Source organism: Dromiciops gliroides, chromosome 6 (genome assembly GCF_019393635.1).
Source record: "Dromiciops gliroides isolate mDroGli1 chromosome 6, mDroGli1.pri, whole genome shotgun sequence".
NCBI classification, from domain to species: domain Eukaryota; kingdom Metazoa; phylum Chordata; class Mammalia; order Microbiotheria; family Microbiotheriidae; genus Dromiciops; species Dromiciops gliroides.
In genome coordinates, this window is record NC_057866.1 from 253,324,137 (window position 1) to 253,344,669 (window position 20,533).

The 20,533-nt window shown below is 36.7% G+C and overlaps 1 protein-coding gene across 2 annotated transcripts in view; it reads right to left on the reverse strand.

Moving 5' to 3' along the window:
• Positions 1-2,347: 2,347 nt before the first annotated feature.
• FGF5 (fibroblast growth factor 5) overlaps positions 2,348-20,533 on the reverse strand; it is a 29,991-nt gene continuing 11,805 nt past the window's right edge. Inside the window, exon 3 of one of the 2 annotated variants that reach the window (XM_043971765.1) lies at positions 2,348-3,615. In XM_043971765.1, coding sequence (XP_043827700.1) covers positions 3,265-3,615 — 351 coding nt within the window. In that variant the 3' untranslated portion in view covers positions 2,348-3,264. The remainder of the gene's footprint in view (positions 3,616-20,533) is intronic. The other variant, XM_043971766.1, reaches the window with a different exon arrangement.

A 20,533-nucleotide genomic window follows, 5' to 3' on the forward strand; every position in this document is an offset into this window, starting at 1 on the left:
TACCTCTTCATAGGTTGCTCTAAATGAAGAATATGGATCATGCTAAAAGGAAATCTGGGATAATGAAACAGAAGATTGCCATTTGACCTAGATGTTTCTCATTCCTAAAGTTTTAAAAGTAAATTTAGTTAACTTTTTAAAATAATCACAGTTACATTTAAATAACTTGATTATTGTCTGTTATTATCCCACCTGTAGAGCGAGTTCTGGGATTTAAAAGCATCCACAAATTCTATAAATAGAAGTCTCTAGATACTTAGGATTATTGAGGTGGCATATGATATATGTTTTCTGAAAATGTTTCATTCAATTAGCTAATTTAGGTAACTAGGCTTCACTGAGCATTAATTAAATATAATTGTGTATGGCTGGTAAACTGTAGATAAGAAATGCAATTTATTTTTTTTCTTATTTTAGCTTGGCTTTAAAATTTGAAATGAATAAGTCCTGGCATGCATAAGAGATCTCTCCTGTGCTTATCCTACTTTAACTTTGCTTCTACTAATCTAGTCAAAATAAGTATATGAGATAAGCTATGGGGAGTTTGAAGCATGATCTAAATGACAAGTAACATCTAGCACAGTGGTAACATGTCTTCAGATCTGATGTTACCCTTGCCAGCCCTTATAGAAACACATTTACTTGGCTTTACAACTTACATTTTTCATGTTTAGTTAAGAACTTTACTGAAATCAATTCATAAAAAGGAAACAATTGCAAAAAAGAAGTACAAATATTTTTATTGTGGATTTAAAATTATTAATATATATTTATATGTACATAAAGTAGCCAGCCTTTGATAGCTGGATACCTCAATCCATGGTGTATGCAACATCTGCACTTGTAAAAAAATCTCTATATTACCATCAAACTTAGTCAAGCCTGAAGCATTTATTAGAGTATAAATTAATTATAGCTCTTCTAAGGTTGCAGGGTTAAAAAAAACAAAAGCCTTGAATTCATAAAGAAATCATGCATTAAATTGAAATAATGTTTAATCAGATTATTAGTTTTATAATAAAACACTCTATTTGAATTACAGCATGGCTTTGCTATTTATGCTAATCAACTTAAAATATGTTAGCATAATTAATGAGAAAATTCTTCATCCCACTAAAACAAACCAGGCTGACTTAAATGGTAATCCATTCAAGTTTTGTATTGGGGGGTTTTTTGTATCTTATTTACAGAGAAAAAAAGCTACGTCTTTGATTATTTTTTTTTAAAAAGTACGCACACATACATAGGCCAACAAACATACCTTTAAATGTTTTCTTAAGTAGGAGACCAACAGTATGGTGAAACAGATAGCTTTTGTGAAACACGTCATCCTCACCAAGAAAGACACACATTTCCCATAGTCACTACACCACTTTTATTGCCACATTTCTGGATAGAAGATGAATTCAAATATATTCACATAGACTGCATATAAGTGAGAACTCAAGGAAATAAATAAGTTATGCAACTCATATTAATTTAAAACTTGTGTAGACCAGCACTTGTATAATATGTGGCAGGGTTAGACACCACCATTTATCTGCTCCTTTTTCAAAGGAGGATCACTCTAGCACACGAGTTGACTTCCATTGTACATCAATTGTTTCCTATGGAAAGAAAGGCTGCCATTGTTAAAGCAATGGTTGATGACCTTTGGAAGGAAAGACCGGAAAAGTCTGACTTTAGGACTACAGTGACAATTTTTGATAACGAGACAGGACACAGGTAAGTCATCTAAGAGCTCTTTGAAGTGGATATGGTTCTTTTATGTTTTCTTGAAGAAGAATTGGTTTCCATAGACCTATCCAGCAGGGATAGTACATTAAAGGTATTTTAAACCCTCCATAGAGCATGCTCTTTGGACAAAGTAAAATGTATTCTTCCACTTGTTGGGGAGGGAATGGGTGGGTGAGTAATTGTGAGGAAAAGGAAGAAAAGAAGGAAAAGGGAAGGGAAGGGAAGGGAAGGGAAGGGAAGGGAAGGGAAGGGAAGGGAAGGGAAGGGAAGGGAAGGGAAGGGAAGGGAAGGGAAGGGAAGGGAAGGGAAGGGAAGGGAAGGGAAGGGAAGGGAAGGGAAGGGAAGGGAAGGGAAGGGAAGGGAAGGGAAGGGAAGGGAAGGGAAGGGAAGGGAAGGGAAGGGAAGGGAAGGGAAGGGAAGGGAAGGGAAGGGAAGGGAAGGGAAGGGAAGGGAAGGGAAGGGAAGGGAAGGGAAGGGAAGGGAAGGGAAGGGAAGGGAAGGGAAGGGAAGGGAAGGGAAGGGAAGGGAAGGGAAGGGAAGGGAAGGGAAGGGAAGGGAAGGGAAGGGAAGGGAAGGGAAGGGAAGGGAAGGGAAGGGAAGGGAAGGGAAGGGAAGGGAAGGGAAGGGAAGGGAAGGGAAGGGAAGGGAAGGGAAGGGAAACAGAATGAGGGTTGTCCTGATCAAATGCTATACATATTTAGAATAAAAAATGCTTCCTGTACTTGCCTCTCCCAATGCCTTTCCCTTTTATCCCCAAACCTCCTTCTCAATATTCTTCCTTTTACTTCAACCCCAATTCTGGCCCAACCACCAATGAGGAATGAATCTACATTATGGCACAATAATAAAGAAAAAGAAATCAAGATGACCCTGGGGCTCTGGGGGAAAGAAATGAACATTTTAAGACACAGAGCTAAACTTAGGGCACCTGATGAGGTACGGTTGAAAATAATGAAGAGTATGGGAGGAATGAAAATGCAGAAGAAATCTGCATAAATTACAAAAGGGCTTTAAGTGCATGGATAAGTGATGTATATTACATTAAAATGATTCCTTAAATTGTAATAATGAAAGTAAGAAAATATGCTTTTTTTTCTTAAAAAAAAAAACAAAGTTAATAAAATATTTCTCTGCACCAAAATATTCTTTGGAAAATAAAAATAAAAATGTTCCATGTATGTTCTTTCAAGTTGTTTTGTAAAAATCATCAAAATACACAGTCCAATCCTGAAAATAGAGGTCCACATGCCATCAAGAGCTAAGCAAACAAAAGATTTTCCGTCTCACTGAGTTGAAGCCATCTTCTTCCCTTTAGGTTCCTACTAAGAACATTACTTCCATTGGCACTCTTCTTCACCATCAAACAGCAACATTGCTTGGGTCTAGAGATGCAAACTGTTACCTCCCTGTACATCCTTCACGGAGAAAAGTGCAGCTTGGCCTGTAATTCTAGGCCTAGAACTCTGAAGATACCCATAGCAACTACTGAAGGTAAAAAAAAAATTAGTCTCCTCACAAGACCAACTGCTATCCAAAGCGAAACTTGAGTCTATATTTGACTGTATTTGGCTTCTTTCGAGGTGTAGGAAGGGGAACCTTTGGTTTAACCAGGCTGGGAGGTCGCTTGTTTTTTTCTGGAACAGTAACTGTAAAATAAAGTTCTGGCTGCTCTGATTGTTTGAATCTTGGAAGGAAATGGGTGGAAATATGTTGGGGTTTGACCCTTGGGCTGCAACCTCTTTTGGCTTTACCTCTTTTGTTCAGTGCCACATACCATTCTCTTCCAGTGTTTTCTGTCCTGTGGATGGCTGAGGCATAGGTGTTATAGCTGTTTTCTTGAAACCTCTCCTTAAATTTGCAGTCATCTGTAAACTTGGCCTAGAAAGCAAAATGAGAGAATTTTGACTTTGAGAAGGAAGCCTTATATAAACTCAAGTGGCAAAATTTTCAGCACATTATTTTTTAAAGTTTGGATTCCAGTAATAGATGCCAAAGTTACTACTGATCCCTATTCCATTCCCTTAAATAAAACAGCCCAGACATATCTATCACTATCACCTTCAACACTGCTCTGTCATCCAGAACATTGATTTCTGTGAGTTACCACGGGCACAGGAACTGAAACATTAACACTCCCAAAAGTTATCATCAGATGCCTTAATATCTTTAATTATTGTTAACTCTATGGAAGGTCTAAAAATAAGTGATCCCCAAGGTCTGTAGTCTCTTGCAGCTTTGCAGAAAAAAAAAATACTTTCTTCTAAGGCAGACTTTTGCAAGCTCCTGAACCCTTAACCTTCAAAGTAACCAGAAATGTTTCACTAAAAATCTGACGCTTGTTAGCATAAGAATTTATGTTCTGGGACCTTGGATTATAGAGTGCCCTTGAAACAAACATAAATTTTCCAACATTATCGGTAAGATTTGTACTACTGAGAGAGGACCAGCATGTGGCTTTATTCAAACTATTATAGCTCCTTGGTTTTGGGTTTTCTCACAGGCATAGCCTCAGAGGGTTTGTGACTTCTAATTATTATTTTTTTTTCTTTTCTGAACCAAACATTGACTACTTTATACACTTATTGGATGATATATTTTTAGAAATATTTATAAAGAAATAATATCTAAATTATTTGTATGTAAAATAGAAATATAAAGAATTAAATAATATATAGTCATATATAAATTATTTACATATAAATAACATAAATCTTCACAAACAAAAGATATCATCTAATAAGTATATAAAGCAGCTGATATTTGATTCAGAAAAGAAAAAACATATTAGAAGTCACTAACACTGTAGCTATGCCCGTGAAAAAAAATGAAAAGTTTTGTAGTAGGGAACAAACTGGTAGGGAGAGATAACAACATTAACAATAACATGTTCATGTAAGATACTTTCCCTTTCTTATGTGAACACTTTATTTGCTGAAAGAGAAAGAAAAAAAAAGATATTTTATGTGAAATAGAGAAAAGAAACGAGGAAAAACACAGATTGTGCTGAGAGAAACCAAGAGAAAAATTGGATAAAAATTCTGAGGAGACTGGAGCAAATGTTTTTCTGACCCAAAAGTAGTGACTGATGCCTGCATTGTTTTCCCACTTTTAATTTGACTATAACTATTTTCAAGACATCGGTTTATCGTTAGGAAACTTCAAATCAAAGGACTGTTTGGGACTATAAGACTCATGAGTAATATGTCTTATTTGGCATGAGTATGGATCCTAGGTTTTTCAACCTAAGTTAGAGATAGGTCACTGAGATCCTGATTCAAGGTTTTAGAAGCTGGAGAAAAAAGTAAGATCATGACTGTTTAAAAGATCTAATTGGAGAAAAGGAACATGCTCTGGTATGGGATGAAGAGCTGGTTGGAGGGTAGTAGAAACACTGGCTTGCTTTCTAACACCATTGACAGCTTAAAATAGGAGAAAACTCTCAAAAACTTACCTATATTTCCCATTTTTGCTCTCATGAGAGGAAAACCCATCACAGCCTGGAAGGGGAAAGGAGACTTTCGTACAAACCAGAATTAAAGAGAAGTTTTTTTTTTTCATTGAAAGAGTATCATATTGTCCATGTCCTTAGCTAAAGGAACCTGGGACTGCAGACAGCAGTTTTAAGGTTCCTTTTATATAAAAGATCTTAACCTCACTTCAGTGGCTCAAGAATAACAGAAAAATAGATAGTGGCTCAAAATAGATACAGGTGACTGACATGTGGTACAGATTTTTGCCAGAAAGAATCCAGATCTGAAGACTTTAGAGTCATGAATTGCTTTAGTTACATGGGTTTCCTATTTGTGGACTTCTTTTTCTGCTAGGTTGCTGTAAAAGTGTTATCAACCCCCTCAATCCTGGAAACCAAGGAAGCGTATGACCCTGGTTTATAAGTGATCTGTTAGGTTTTGATTATGCCTGCTTTTGTCTTCTGTTGAGTACTGTTATGTCATGATTTTTATTGCTTTTGATTTCTTATTTAGTAAATGTTTCATGTTTAAGACTTAAAGGTATCATCATGGCTGATTTGTTTTGTTGTTTTGTTTTGTTGTTGTTGTTGTTTTTTGCAGGGCAATGGGGGTTAAGTGACTTGCCCAGGGTCACACAGCTAGCAAGTGTCAAGTGTCTAAGGCCAGATTTGAACTCAGGTACTCCCGAATCCAGGGCTGGTGCTTTATCTACTGCGCCATCTAGCTGCCCCTGAGAAGAGAATTTTGTAATATGCTGTCTAACTCCTGTAATTATTTGTGTGTGTGTGTGTGTGTGTGTGTTTTGTTTTTATTTTGTTTTGTTTTGTTTTTCTTTTTAGTAAGGCAGTTGGGGTTAAGTGACTTTCCCAGGGTCACACAGCTAGTAAGTGTTAAGTGTCTGAGGCCGGATTTGAACTCAAGTACTCCTGACTCCAGGGCCAGTGCTCTATCCACTGTGCCACCTAGCTGCCCCATCGTGGCTGATTTGTATCAATGTTGGGGGCTCAGGATCTACAATGTGAGTGTAGATATATAATCTTTCCTGCTCCCTCACCTCCAGGTTACAACTAGAAGCCTAAGGATGAATTGTAGTCACACTTCTATCTGCATTTGGAAAGTCACTCCAACTAGCCAGCGTGGGTAAAGGTAAGATGAACAAGGCAACTCCAGACCAAAGAGAGCGACATCTTAGATAGAGCTGAGTATATTAAGGTCACATCTCTCTCTATTTTCTACACTTATAAAACTCTTCAGAAGTTCCAAAGCTGTTTCACATTTCACTTGACCCTTACAATTGTTCATGAAAACAAACCCCAAAATCTGAAATAGTTTTACAAAGAAATTTATTAGTAGAGAGAGAGAGAGAGAGAGATCTGGAAAGAAGGAGTGCCTCCCTCTTCCAGCTTCTGGAAGGTTAAAATTATACATATTTGACAAAGGTATCACACATGTGTCACACATGCAATCACATGAAGGGAACCCAAAACATAACCTTGGGTGGACCCATAAAACTAGATGGGAATTCTGGACCTAAGGAAACCCCAAATCCCTTTTAACTATCTCTATCATTCCCAGGAAGTTACTGGGGTTAAGATGACGTTCCAGGGGCAAACAGTCTCTTGTTAGATTTAAGCGGCATAGTAATAAGTTTTCCCAAACAATATAATAAACAGAATAGGGCTGGGAGACAAGTACGTGTGCTTTATGATCTACTCTAAATATTTGGGTCACATATAATTTGGGACCCATGTAAAGAACCAGATCCCAGTGACATGTAATTTGCTTACTCTGGTTATTGACAGTGAGGCGTAGTTCGAGTTGTGATAGCAGCCTTAATTTGGGAATTGTTCTGTGCATTCAAACTTTCTAAAACTTCATTGTCGATAGTCTTTCACCATTGCTATATGTGAAACCCAACAGGCTGAAAACTGAATACTTTTGGGTCCTTGATCCCATATTCTAGAAACCTCCTTTTATGGTAAAAGCTAATGCTGGTATGGTTTCAAGGAATCATATAGTAATTTCTTTTATATTTTTATCAAAGAAAGGATTTATTACAAAGGGGAGTGTGAATTTGCTATTAATTTCTCAGTTTTTGAAGGATTGGTATGCTCCCCTGTTTAAATAACATAGTCTTAAAGTTTTACCATAAAATAAAAGCTATAGCCATCAGGAATGTTTCCTATTACCTGAAATGATAAGCACCTTAGAAATGATGAGGGAGTTGAGTTTTAGAGGAAAATAGATGAAATGAAAAAAAATATATAGCCTTGAATTTTCTCTTGAAATGTAGCTGAATGCAATGAAAAACAGCTTACATATGGTGCACTGACCTCATTTTCACTTCTATCTTACAAAATCCATTGTCTCTATAACTTAGAATTGAAGATGATTGGAATTGGGAGAGTACAGAGTTTGAGCCAAGTACCCTGAAATGTACCGATTTGTATCTATTTCCCTTAAAGATGCAGTTAAACAAAAGGTATATAGGATGCTATTGTTGTTATTTTTGGTGTTTTTGTTCATTCAGTGAAAGAGTCTTTGTATTTCACTATGATAGATGCACAAACCTTGCTTTTCTGATCTTAGTTCCTCTCCTTGGGATCCATAGACTTAGTGAAATCCCCCCCCCAAAAAAAAATTCCTGCCCCCAAAACTCTTATTCCAAAAGCCTTGTTGTTCAAGAGGGGAGTTTCATGCATCCATTTTTCACAGTGCATCCTGGGTTGGGGTGAGGGGAGTTGTAGAAGAGAGAGCATTTTTTAAAGTTTCTAGAGTCCAACAATGATATCAGTGGAAGCACCTCACCAATCTTATTACATACACACTCAATATACTGTTTTGGATATCTTAATTGGTCTTTGACTAAATGTTTTGTCTGGAAACTTCCTTGAATTATGCCAGAAAAGACTAATTTGAAGTAAATATGTCAATGAAATGCTTCGTCAGGAAAAATAGATTTTCCACAAAGAAACTTCACCCCAAATAATAATTCATAGCCTTATGAATACATGGGGCTATAAAGCATGCAAGATATCCTTGAATCTCATACAGTGAGACTTCTGTACTAAATAAGTTTGAATTAGCATAGACCTCAAGTAGAGTTTTAGAAACAAATTTCCTCATTGCAATTTTCGACAAGGCCACTAGGTGGTGCAGTGGATAGAGCATTGTGTCTCAAGTCAGGAAGTCCTGAGTTCAAATGTCACTTCAGACACTGGTTGGTTGACCCTAGACAAGTCTCTTCAATTGTTTGCCTCAGGTTCTCTAACTGTAAAGTGGGGATAATAATATCACTGCCCTTCCAGAGGTGTTATTAGGATCAAATGAGATAATACTTGTAAAGTACTTAGTAGAGTACTTAATAAGTAAATAAAGTACTTAGTAGACTACTTAATAAGTAAATAAAGTACTTATTATAGTACTCAATAAAGTACTTAGTATAGTACTTAATAAAAAATAAATAAAGTACTTAGTATACTACTTACTAAATGTTTATTCCCTCCCAGCAGATTTCAATGAAACCTCCTTTTTGATGAGAGATCACATAAATATTCTATGTATTAATTCAATATAGTATCAGAGAACTAGATTTCTTAAAACATTAAGATAATATTAAATGTTTTTGTTAATTAGTTAACCCATCAGTGAGCATGCATTAAGGACCTTTCATATACAAGGAACTCTACTAAGCAGTGGGGATGTGCTAAAATTTTAGCTATACTATCAAAAATCTAATGAGTGGTCACCAACAAATCATAAGCTTTAGCAAGAGTATTTAAATGTTTAAGTATTTCTTAGAGAGCATTAGGATCAGAGAGAAAGGTAAAAATCTAACTATTTCTAAGAGACCCTATCATCTGACCCACCATGGTGAGGTCAGGAACCCAAAAAAGAGAGAACTCCTCCCCCAGTGTCCGCTTCCTACTTCGTGTCCTCCTCCCAGAAATAGGAGGCTCCTCAAGTTAATTGGCTGGTAGCCTTGATAGACAGTACCCATGAGCAAATGTCACTTCCTGATGCCAAGGAAAAGGCGCATGGCCTTACCCTCAGAGGCATTCTCCTCATGGTGGAGCTTTCCTATAGTAAGTCTCCACCAGGTGGCGTCATTCCAATCATTACAGGGATAAAAAGCAGGCCACAAGAGAGTCCCTGCTCTGAAGGAGCTCACATTATAATGGAGAGTCAACACGCAAACAGCTATGTAAAAACAAGATATAAACAGGCTAATTTGCTGGTAATCTAAACAATGAATATGACACACAGTCTAGTTCAGTAGATTCAAACCTAAAATCACAGAGGCACGGCCTTTAGTTCTATGGAAACATGGAATATGGTCTCTAATGAAATGCCTCGGGGATCTGTACTTAGCATTGTGTAATCTAACACTTTTTTATCAATGACTGGCATAAAACACATAGATGGCATGTTTATCCCATTTTAAAATGACAGAAGGATGTTCAGAAGGATAACTAATTCACAGGATGACAGTCAGGACCCAAAAGTTCTGAACAGGCTAGAATATTGGGCTAAATCTAACAAGATGAAATTTAACAAGGTTAAATATAATGTTTTAAATCTGGAATTTAAAAAAATCTCAAGTAGAAGATCTAGATAACAAAATTTCTGAAAGAAAAAAAAAACCCAACCTTGAGGCTTTAATGAACTTTAAGCTGAAAATGAGTCAGCAGTGTGATATGACAAAAAAGAAAAATAATAAAGCAGTTATGCTGCATTGAAAGGTGTAGAATCCACGGAATGGGGAAGCCCTGGTCAGTCTTCATTTGAAGTCATATGCTTGGTCTGAGTACCATATTTTAGGGTTACCAATATGGTGAAGGGGCTATAACTCATGATAAATGAGGGTTCTTTGGATGTTCATTCAATGATGTTCATCTAAGGAAGTTCATTCTAGAGAAGAGAATATCAAAGAGGGGAACATTATGGCTGGATTAAAGTCACTGAAGGACTGTCTTGTCAAAGAGAGAGTAAGTAAGGCCTGATCTGTTTGGTTCCAGAGGGTAGAACTATGAACAACAGGTAGAAGAAAAGCAGACTTCAGTTCATTGCAAGGTAAAACTTCCTAACAATTTGAACTATCCAAAAAGTGAACCTTTTCAGGAAGTCATAGGATCCCCCTGAAGAGCAATCAACAAAGGCTTAAAGGAAGCATAAGAATCAATAGGGAAGTCAAAAGAGACAAAAGCTTCCATCATCAAAAAGCTTGAGGATGGGGAAAAGACCATTTTTTTAGCACACCTTGGATAAAGGAGGGTTGGATTTTGTATTTGTTTTTAGAGAATTTTAAAGGATGGATTTTTTATATATATATATATATATATATACACACACACACACACACATATATACATATATATGTATATATATGTGTGTGTGTATATATACATATACATCTATCTATATATATATACACAAAACCATTTATAGAAGCATTTTTTGTTGTGGCAAAGGAGTGGAAATAAAGGAGGTACTTGTCAATTGGTGAATGGCCAGACAAAATATGATATATCAATATAAGGGAATATTATTGTGCTGCTAGAAATGACAAAAGGGTTAGATTCAGAGAAATTTTGGAAAGCTTACATAAGTTGACAAAGTCAAGTGAACAGAATCAGGGGAATGGTTTATCTAAAGAAAACAATAATTTAAATTAAGACAATTTTGAAAGACAAGGACTCTGATCAGTGCAAATGACTGCTCACAACTCTAGATTGATGATGAAAAATGTTTCCTACTCTTGACAAAGGTGACAGACTAGAGGTGCAGAATAATATACATTCTTGGATAGTCCTTTCTAGCTAAACAATTTTATGATTCTGTGTAGAAAGTGCAGGGAATTAAGATGAATATATACAAATTAGCTGTAAGCATACTGAGAATTGAATTCTGTATTATTCATTTTAAAATAAATCCTTGATTTTGACTATCTGCTTATGATTTACTTCTTTCTCCTTAAAACCACAGCAGAGGGGCAGTTAGGTGGCGCAGTGGATAGAGCACCGGCCCTGGAGTCAGGAGGACCTGAGTTCAAATCCGGCCTCAGACACTTAACACTTAACTAGCTGTGTGACCCTGGGCAAGTCACTTAACCCCAATTGCCTCACTAAAAAAACAAACAAAACAAAACAAAACAAAACCCCCAAAAACCACAGCAGACTCTGGAAATGATCAAAGAGATGAAAAGAGAGAGGAATATGGCTCATTGAAGTCTATGCCAAAGTGAGCTATTACTGTTCATTTCCTTTCTAGGAGTAGGAAGCTCTGCTCTTCTGTATTTATTTACCTCCACTATTGTTGCCTTACTCAACTTCAGCGTCCTCTCCATGTGGGGCCTGTCCTCCTCCTAGTATTTTGGTTCCAGTCCTGAGTTTCCAATTGTTCAGAGCCTATCCTTCTTCATCCAGTAGTGCTCTCTTCTCATCCATACACCTTAACACTAATTTTAAAGGTTTTTTTTTCTTTTCTTTTCTTTCTTTCTCTTTCTTTCTTTCTTTCTTTCTTTCTTTCTTTCTTTCTTTCTTTCTTTCTTTCTTTCTTTTTTTTTTTTGTGAGGCAATTGGGGTTGTAACTTGCCCAGGGTCACATAGCTAGTAAGTGTTGTGTCTGAGGCAGAATTTGAACTCAAGTCCTCCTTACTCCAAGGCCAGTGCTCTATTCATTGTGCCACCTAGCTGCCCCTCAAGTTGTTTAAATGAAATAAAGAAGAGAATTTTTTTTTTTTTAGTGAGGCAATTGGGGTTAAGTGACTTGCCCAGGGTCACACAGCTAGTAAGTGTTAAGTGTCTGAGGCCGGATTTGAACTCAGGTACTCCTGACTCCAGGGCTGGTGCTCTATCCACTGCGCCACCTAGCTGCCCCAAGAAGAGAAATTTTTAAAAGAATGAAGGAAGTAAGGGAGGGAGGAAGGAAGGAAGGAAGGAAGGAAGGAAGGAAGGAAGGAAGGAAGGAAGGAAGGAAGGAAGGAAGGAAGGAAGGAAGGAAGGAAGGAAGGAAGGAAGGAAGGAAGGAAGGAAGGAAGGAAGGAAGGAAGGAAGGAAGGGAGGAAGGGAGGGAGGGAGGGAGGGAGAGAGGAAGGAACTGAATATCATGTTGTTTGAATGAGGAAACCTGGCCCTGAAGAAGAGATGAGAAAAGTATGCCTCACTTCTTTGCAGAACTGGGAGACTATGACCGTATGAAACTTTGCTTATGTTATTTGATTCCACTGATGTGTTCATTAAAAGAAAGAAAATACAGTTATCCCTTCCACAGTGCAACTTTCCCTATCTCACCTTTGATATATGGTGAGTTGTCAAAAGAAACTAAATGGGAATTTGGGGGGAGTTTTGCAGAAGCCATAGATAACATGTGAAGGCCACAGATGACATACAAAGGGCAGCACATGACACAGGGAAAGTTTAGAGATGTAGAAATGCTTAAAATATATGTATAGCTTTGTATAATTTCAACATATTTTATCTTTTAAGACTATAATAATTTATTCCACTTCTTTGGCACAAAAGAAGGGCCCCAATTTTTTTTATGTGTCATTGTGGAGGTGCCGCACCCCTAACTCCCACTCTGTGGAAGAGAGAACTGTATATCCCTTGTGTTTTCTTTCCTCTTACTTCTGGAAGTAATTGGTGGATTCTTTCTATCTTGTCTTTTCCCTCTGATTCCAAAATAGATCTGGGAAGTTTTCATTTATATCTTGAAATATAGTGTCTAAGATAAAAGAAAAATCAACAAAATTTTCAGGGAATCCAAGGACTCTTGAAGGACCTCTATTTGACCCACTTTCTGGGTCAATTGTTTCTGTTGTCTGATATCTTACATTTTCTTCTACCTTTTCAGTCGTTTTAATTTTGTTCTCATATGTCTTGGCATCTCATATTCATTTCCTTGTATTTGATGTAATTCTAGTTTTCAGATAAGGTTTCCCTCTTTCTCTCTTAAACTATTTATTCTCCTTCCACTTCTTATTTCATTTTTAAAAATGTCTTGCTTTATTTCTTGTAGCTATTCATGTAGTCCTTATGGAAAAATCTATTTTTTCCTCTGTGTCTCTGCTTGCAGTTGCTATGGAGTTAATTGCTCCTTCTTTGGGAAAATTCTAGATTTGTACTATGCATATACACATATACCTATGTGTATGTATACATATATGCACATGTATGCATATATTTAGTATTGGTAAATATTTTCTTTGACTTATTCATCTCTCCAACTTTTTATTACTGCATCGGGGCTTTGTGCCAGGGACAGGTCTTACCCCTTGATGTACTTTAGGATGAGGTGGCCTACTCTACTTGGTCTGGCCCTGGATCCCCTGGGCTTCTACACTGATCTCCACCTCTCCTAGTGTGCATCTTCTCACATCTTTGTGCCTCTTTTAGGTTCAGAGTGATGGAGATGCAGGGAACTCTGTGGCTTCTCAAAACAAGAGTGCTAAGGACATCTAAGCACCCAAAGGCCCAGGCTATCCCAATGTGAGCACCAGTATGTTGTACTACTCACTATACTACCTAGGGCTTTCAAGGTCTCCACCCTGGAGCTTTCTCACAACTCTAGATTTCTATCAGTAGGGCTTCTGTTCTTGCTTCTCGACAAAAAGCACTGTGGTCTACACATGTCTCTAGCCCATGTCTGGTCAGGATTAGAGGCTGGGCTTATTTGCCTATGCTGATCCTGGCTTTTCTTGCAGTCTCCCCAGTTATTTCCCATGGGCTTCTGGGTGACTTGTTATTCAATTCTGGTAAGGAAGAAGTCATTTGTCCTTGTTTCTCACTGGATTTCTTGATCATGATTCAGTCTGGTACAAATTTTAGTTATTTTTTTCTAAAGTAGAATTATTAGAATTGGGCAGTATACCTCCATTCAGGCAACCATCTTGACCATCTTTATTTACTAACCTTAGTAGTTCTAGGACTGGGAATTTTGTTTTGTTTTTGTTTTTCATTTTTTAGTGAGGCAATTGGGGTTAAGTGACTTGCCCAGGGTCACACAGCTAGTAAGTGTTAAGTGTCTGAGGCCGGATTTGAACTCAGGTCCTCCTGATTCCAGGGCCAGTGCTCTATCCACTGCACCACCTAGCTGCCCCCTAGGACTGGGAATTTAGAGTCAGGGAGGCAGAAGGTATTTTGAAGCTACTGGACCTCATGATCAAAATAATAATAGCTGACATTTCTAGAAAGTTTTGAGATTGACAAAGTGTTATATGTCATTTGATCCTCGTGGTAATCTATTGACATAAGTACATCTGGTATTCTTATTCTTATTCCCACCATTTATACAGATGAAAAAGCTGAGGCCCAGAGAGTTTAAGTGATTGCCTGTGGCCTCACAACTACTAAGTATTGCATGCTAGATTCAAGCCTAAGTATCCCTCAATTCCAAGTTAAATATTAGTTCTATTATAATACCCTGTTATAGCAATGGAAACATTGTGTTAAAGGGGGAAAAGGAGAATGAAAGAGTAGAATGAATGGCCTAAGTCAGTATACCTTGGTTCAAACTCAAGCTCTGCTACTTAATAGGTGTAGGACATGGATCCTATCCCTCAACCCCTCTAGAATTCACATTCAAAAATGAGGTATTGGATGAAAGGTTTTCTAAGGCCCCTTCCCAGTTTCATGTAAGGGATTTAGAACTGAAAAAGAAGGGGAAGGGAATAGAACAAGTGTTTATTAAATACCTACTATATGCCAGGCACTGTCCTACGTGCTTTACATTTATTATCTCATTTTATCTTTACAACAACCCTGGCAGGCAGGTACTAGTATCATCCCCACTTTATGGTTGAGGAAACTGAGGTAGACAGAGGGTAAATGACTTATTCTGGGTCACATAGTTAGTAAAAGCATCTTAGGCTGGATCTAAACTAATTTTCTTGATTCTTGGACCTGCACTCTATCCATTATACCACCGAGCTGCCTAAAGGAACTTAGAGTCTATTAGTCCAAACCTTTCAGTTTGTAGTTTGAAAAATGGTGGCTCAGAGATTTGCTTGGAGTCATTGTTGTTTTCCTCCTTCATTCTCAAAGAGGATCATGACATCAGGATGATGTCATTACTTGCAGTGAATTGGATTTAAGGAGGGGTGGAGCGGTGCTGTGCAAGGTCACCAACCTCACTCTCTCCTCCAGAGCACTCTGGGTCCAGTGCAAGATATTTGTACCAGTTCCTCCCTACTCAGGGCTAGGGCTTTATGCACTGTACCACCTAGCTGCCCCATGTCTGGGGTCACACAGTCATTAAGTAGCAGAGTTAGAATGAATATATCCAAGTTATAAAAATTGATTTTACATGCAAGGTGGGGAAAAGTCTAAATAAATAAATAACCAAAAAAAAGAATTTATATAGCCAAAATTTTAAGGCTAGTACTATCACCCAAGATTCTATTAGTAATTACTACACTGTAGTTTTTCCAAATAAAGAGAATTAGAAAAAGGAGATCTATACATTACCAAAGGTCTTCTAGTCACATAAATAGCATGTCTGAATTAGAGGTATTGCCATTAGACTAAAAGTTTAATATAGAGCAATCACCTGCTTTCAATCAGCCTTCTCAATGCATTCTTCTATTCTCTCTCTCTCTCTCTCTCTCTCGCCCACATATATGTATGTATAGAGATACATATTCATATATACACAGTCATGCACATATATACATATACATGTTTGTATGTGAATACCTATGTATATGTATATAAATTTGGATATGATCAAACATCAAGATTAATCTTTGGATCTGAAAGTAGTTTTGTCCTTGTCTTAAAGTTCATCAGTGGGTAAATGCCTCATTATCAAAAGCTTTACCAACTGCTAGTAGAACTAAAAACAACAGTTTGGATATATTACTACCAAGTAATATGTATTAAATCCATATAACATGTGTGTATATACATATATATCCAGGTTTGCCTGGTATAAAAAAGAAGTGAAAAAAGTGAATTTGAACAGCAAAGATAGCATGCTCCCCCATCTGTATTTTGGCATCAATTTTTCACTTGTTCCCTGTGTCACGGAATTTTCAGAGTTGGAAGAGATATCAGTGGCCTGCTAGTCCAACTTAGACCAACAAAGTCAAATTATAATATCCTAGATAATAAGGAGGTATGTGGTGAGGGGTGAGGAGGCACTCATTCTAGGTGATACTTTAGGCTTTAGTTTGGCAAAGTGGATATTTAATTAACGATTGCGAATATTAATGGAAATCATCGTTTCGTTCTTTATTTCGCTTTTTGAGAATTATTTTTGGCCCTAAGGAAAGCCACCTCCTTGTTGTACCTAGACCAAAATAAAAACCTAGACAAAATCTTGAATCCTAGTAGTTATTTCTGGGCAAACCAATGGGTAAATGTACAATCAGAGATGGAGAGGCCTTAGAAGTGTTAATTCAGGGCTGAGAAAATCCAACCTTCTCACTGTTATCATAATGTTCTCCACTTAGGAGATTTTTTTTCTACTGTAAAATTTTCTATGGCTCTTCAAATAGAGAGTTAAATATCAAATAATTATTTGATAAGTATTTATTAAGGTTCTACTATGTGTCAATAACTATACTAGATACTGGGGATTAAAAAAATAAATAAAAGAAACAATTCCTGTCCTCATGGGGCTTACATTGTATCGAAATAAAAATAAGACAAGGGCAGCTAGGTGGTGCAGTGGATAAAGCACAGGCCCTGGATTCAGGAGGACCTGAGTTCAAATCTGACCTCAGACACTTGACACTTACTGTGTGACCCTGGGCAAGTCACTTACCTTTCATCCCCTCCCTCCCCAAAAAAGCCAATTATATGTATGTGTATGTTCTTTAATAGAACAAAAGAATTTGCATCACTTTAGATCTTTTAGAAGCTCACTGAAGGAAAACAGTAAGATTCCAAAGAGTTGTCTGAGTAATAACAAGATTGTGATGAGGCACATACTCTTTAAGGAGTAAGATTTAGCTTGGGAAGTCTTACAATTAAACATAATTTAGGGAAAGGAAACAATAGTTAATAAGAAGCCAGAAGGTGCCCTAAGTGATAGGGCAGAAGTAAAGGCTAAGCAGGAGGCTGAGCTGCCAAGGAGGATACTTTCCTAGCTCAACAAGAAACCAAAATCTTTGCTGAGAGAGAATGCCAAGGGGGAACTGGAAGCTACCTTGAAGGCAGATAAGAGAGGTCTCCTTCCAGAAGGGTAAAATTTGGACCTTCTTGGGAACTCAAGAAAGACTCCCTACAAGTCGTAAGGAGGGGGACAAGGAATAGATAGAGAGGTAAAGGGATTACTTCTGGGAATTTTTTTTTATTCAGCTGAAGAGCTGTCTGAGAAAGAAAGAATAATGTCTGGTAAAGAAAGAATAATTTTAGAACTGATACATAAGATCATTTGAGTGGCAACCTTGGACTCCCCCACTAAATTCATAGTTGTTTCTAATTTTATTTTATTATATTTTATTTTTGCTGCTACATAAAATCAATTAGGAGGAGTATCTAATCAAAGACACTACATCTGACCATCTTGTCCTATTTGTGGTAAATCATGCCTTGTCTGTTTAATACCAAAATTTGTCCACTTATTCATAAGTAGAATTGAATATTGGTCTTTTTTCAAAGCACAATCTGCAAGCCTATATACAGCTGTATACAGCTAGATTGGTATGTCATTTTACATAGAAATTTTATCTTTTTTTCAACAGAATTGCCAAACCCACAGTAGGTATTTAAGAAATAATAGTCAAATTTTGAATGAATGAAACACAATTTCTGTGACTGAGCTAAGTAGTGCTATGAAACCAGTCCTTCGTAAATCTCAATAATACTTTTAGAAAAAAAAATAACAGACAAGCAAAAACAACATTGAGGGAACAAAAATTAGGTATCCTTCTTTATGCCTTAAATCCAGACTAATTATAAGGAATGAGAATTGTTTTCTCATTGTAATGAATACCGAAGGGTGATTGTGAGGATTAAATAGGATAATATTTGTTAACCACTTGGAGTAGTTCCAGGCACATCATAGGCACTTAATATATGCTTGTTCCCTTCTCCTTCCCTAGTCAAGACTCTGGACTGATGTTTTTATATCTGTAAGCCCGCTGATCAGTAAGCATTCACCTATGGATGAATTTACAGGAAATGTATCTCCAAAATTCCACTTTTGAGATTTGAAGAGTCATCTTGAAGTTTAATCAAGCATTTATAACATCGCTGACCAAAACCTACCCACTAAAATTCATTTACCATGCCTAGTTGGTCAATCGACAAGCCTATTAAGTGCCTATTATCTTCCAGCTTCTGTGAAAGGGGATACAAAAACAAAAAGGAAGCCATCCCTTCCTTACCTCTAGGTCTTTATATTCTATCCAGGGACACATACACATGAAAGAATGCACAAAGTACTTATCCAAGGTAACTTAGTCAGGGGGTGGGTGGGCATCAGCCACCTCATATAGGTAGACTGAAGTTGAAAATATACTACTAAAGAATCTAGCTCAAGATGATATCCCCCAAATATAACATAAAATGCTAATAAAATGCCATAATTAGAACTTTGCAACAGCGTAAGATCATCCAAATGTTTCCATATGGAGCTTAGAAGAACAGTACTTTCTTTAGCATACGTTTACCTAGCTACAAGATAATTTTGAACACTCAGGATGTGCCTACAGATCCAAGTTAGTAATTCTGTAAGTATCCAGTAAACTTCGATCAAGGTAATTTTGTAAACAGCATTTTATTTTTCCCCAATTACATGTGAAGACAGTGTTCAACATTCATTTTTCATAAGATTTTGAGTTCCAAATTCTTCTTCCTTCCTCCTTCCCCTCCCCTCCTCCCAAAGATGGCAAGCAATCTGATATAGGTAATATATATTCAATCATGTTAAACCTAATCATGAGAATTTTGAAACAACAACAGAAAGCCAATATATTTTCCCCCGTAAAGGTTGGGAATTGAGGGGAGCACTGATTATAGGAAGAATTACCTCACTTGTTCTTTTAGCATTGGACAGTCTTAATAATTCATCGTCCATAGTACTCTGAACCTATGTAGATACCTAATAAGTATCTTTGTTTAACAGAACACCCCTGTTCTATGAGACATCTCAGCGTATCTGAAAGTAACTCAAACTAATCAATATTGGGGAAACAGCATTAAGTTTTCAAAATCTTAAATGGGAGATTTAAAACAAGGACCAAAAAAAAAAAAATTCTGTGTATGGTAATTACTAGGATGGATATTATTTCTAAATCCAGAATCCTCAAAAATGAACCACTTTATAATTTAATTAAGTTGTCATATAAAGAAATAGGTTCCACAAAATCCACTTAGCTTAGATAAGAGGGCTTGAAAAATCTGGTTTTGTAAGAGTCCACATAATTGTAGGACTTAACATTTATCTCTATTTCAGCCTCAGAACAACTTTTATATCAAAGCACTTCAGTGAGTGACAGGAACAAGATTTGCCTTGTACTGTTTAAAACTCATTAGGCCATGAAATAACTTTATCCTGCCAGGACAGGACAGGACAGGAGTGCTTACACTGTTTTTGCATTATCTGTCTTTAGACGTTTGGGTCAAGTTTCTAGAAATTTATTGCTTGAATTTGACTGAGGAATTGAGTATCCCAGCCACATGGTCTAATGTAGTTAATTGGCATCCATTTGTAACTCAGTACTTTTGGTGACAATTGTCCTTAGTGTAGCTCAAGTTTAATCTAATTTATGTCAACCGTAGGCTAGCCATCTGAATTTAAAGAAAATAGTAAGATGTTCTTTTCTACCTAAATTGAACATTATCAAAAAGCAAAAGCCTGTATTATATGATTAAGCTCAAATACATATAAATCTATTCACCATTTTATCTTTTTACAAATGAAAGTTAATCAGTGAAAAATTATTCTATTCATCATAGATAGTTTTATTATTGATGTCTAGCCTTTATGTGGATTTCTATTCTTATAATGCGAATGGGGTTTGAGATAGAAAGAGGGTATCTTACATTCCCTCAAATGATGCTACGGCAAAATAAATATAATAAAAGGGATTTTTTTCCAAATAGCATATAATTATAGTTGTGATAAAATACTGGCTTTGGAAATTATGTTCCCATAAATACACACACATATTAACTACATCAATCACTGTTTTAAATTCATTGAAATGAGAGATTATAGAATTTCACCATGATCTCTCTTTTATCTTAAAAAATATTCCATAACTTTAGGCTGCACTGTAGAGCCTAGAAATATTTCATATCTTACTGCTCATTCCAAGAAACAATCAGATTTTTAAAAGATATACTAAGTGGTAAAATGATCATATTATAATGCAT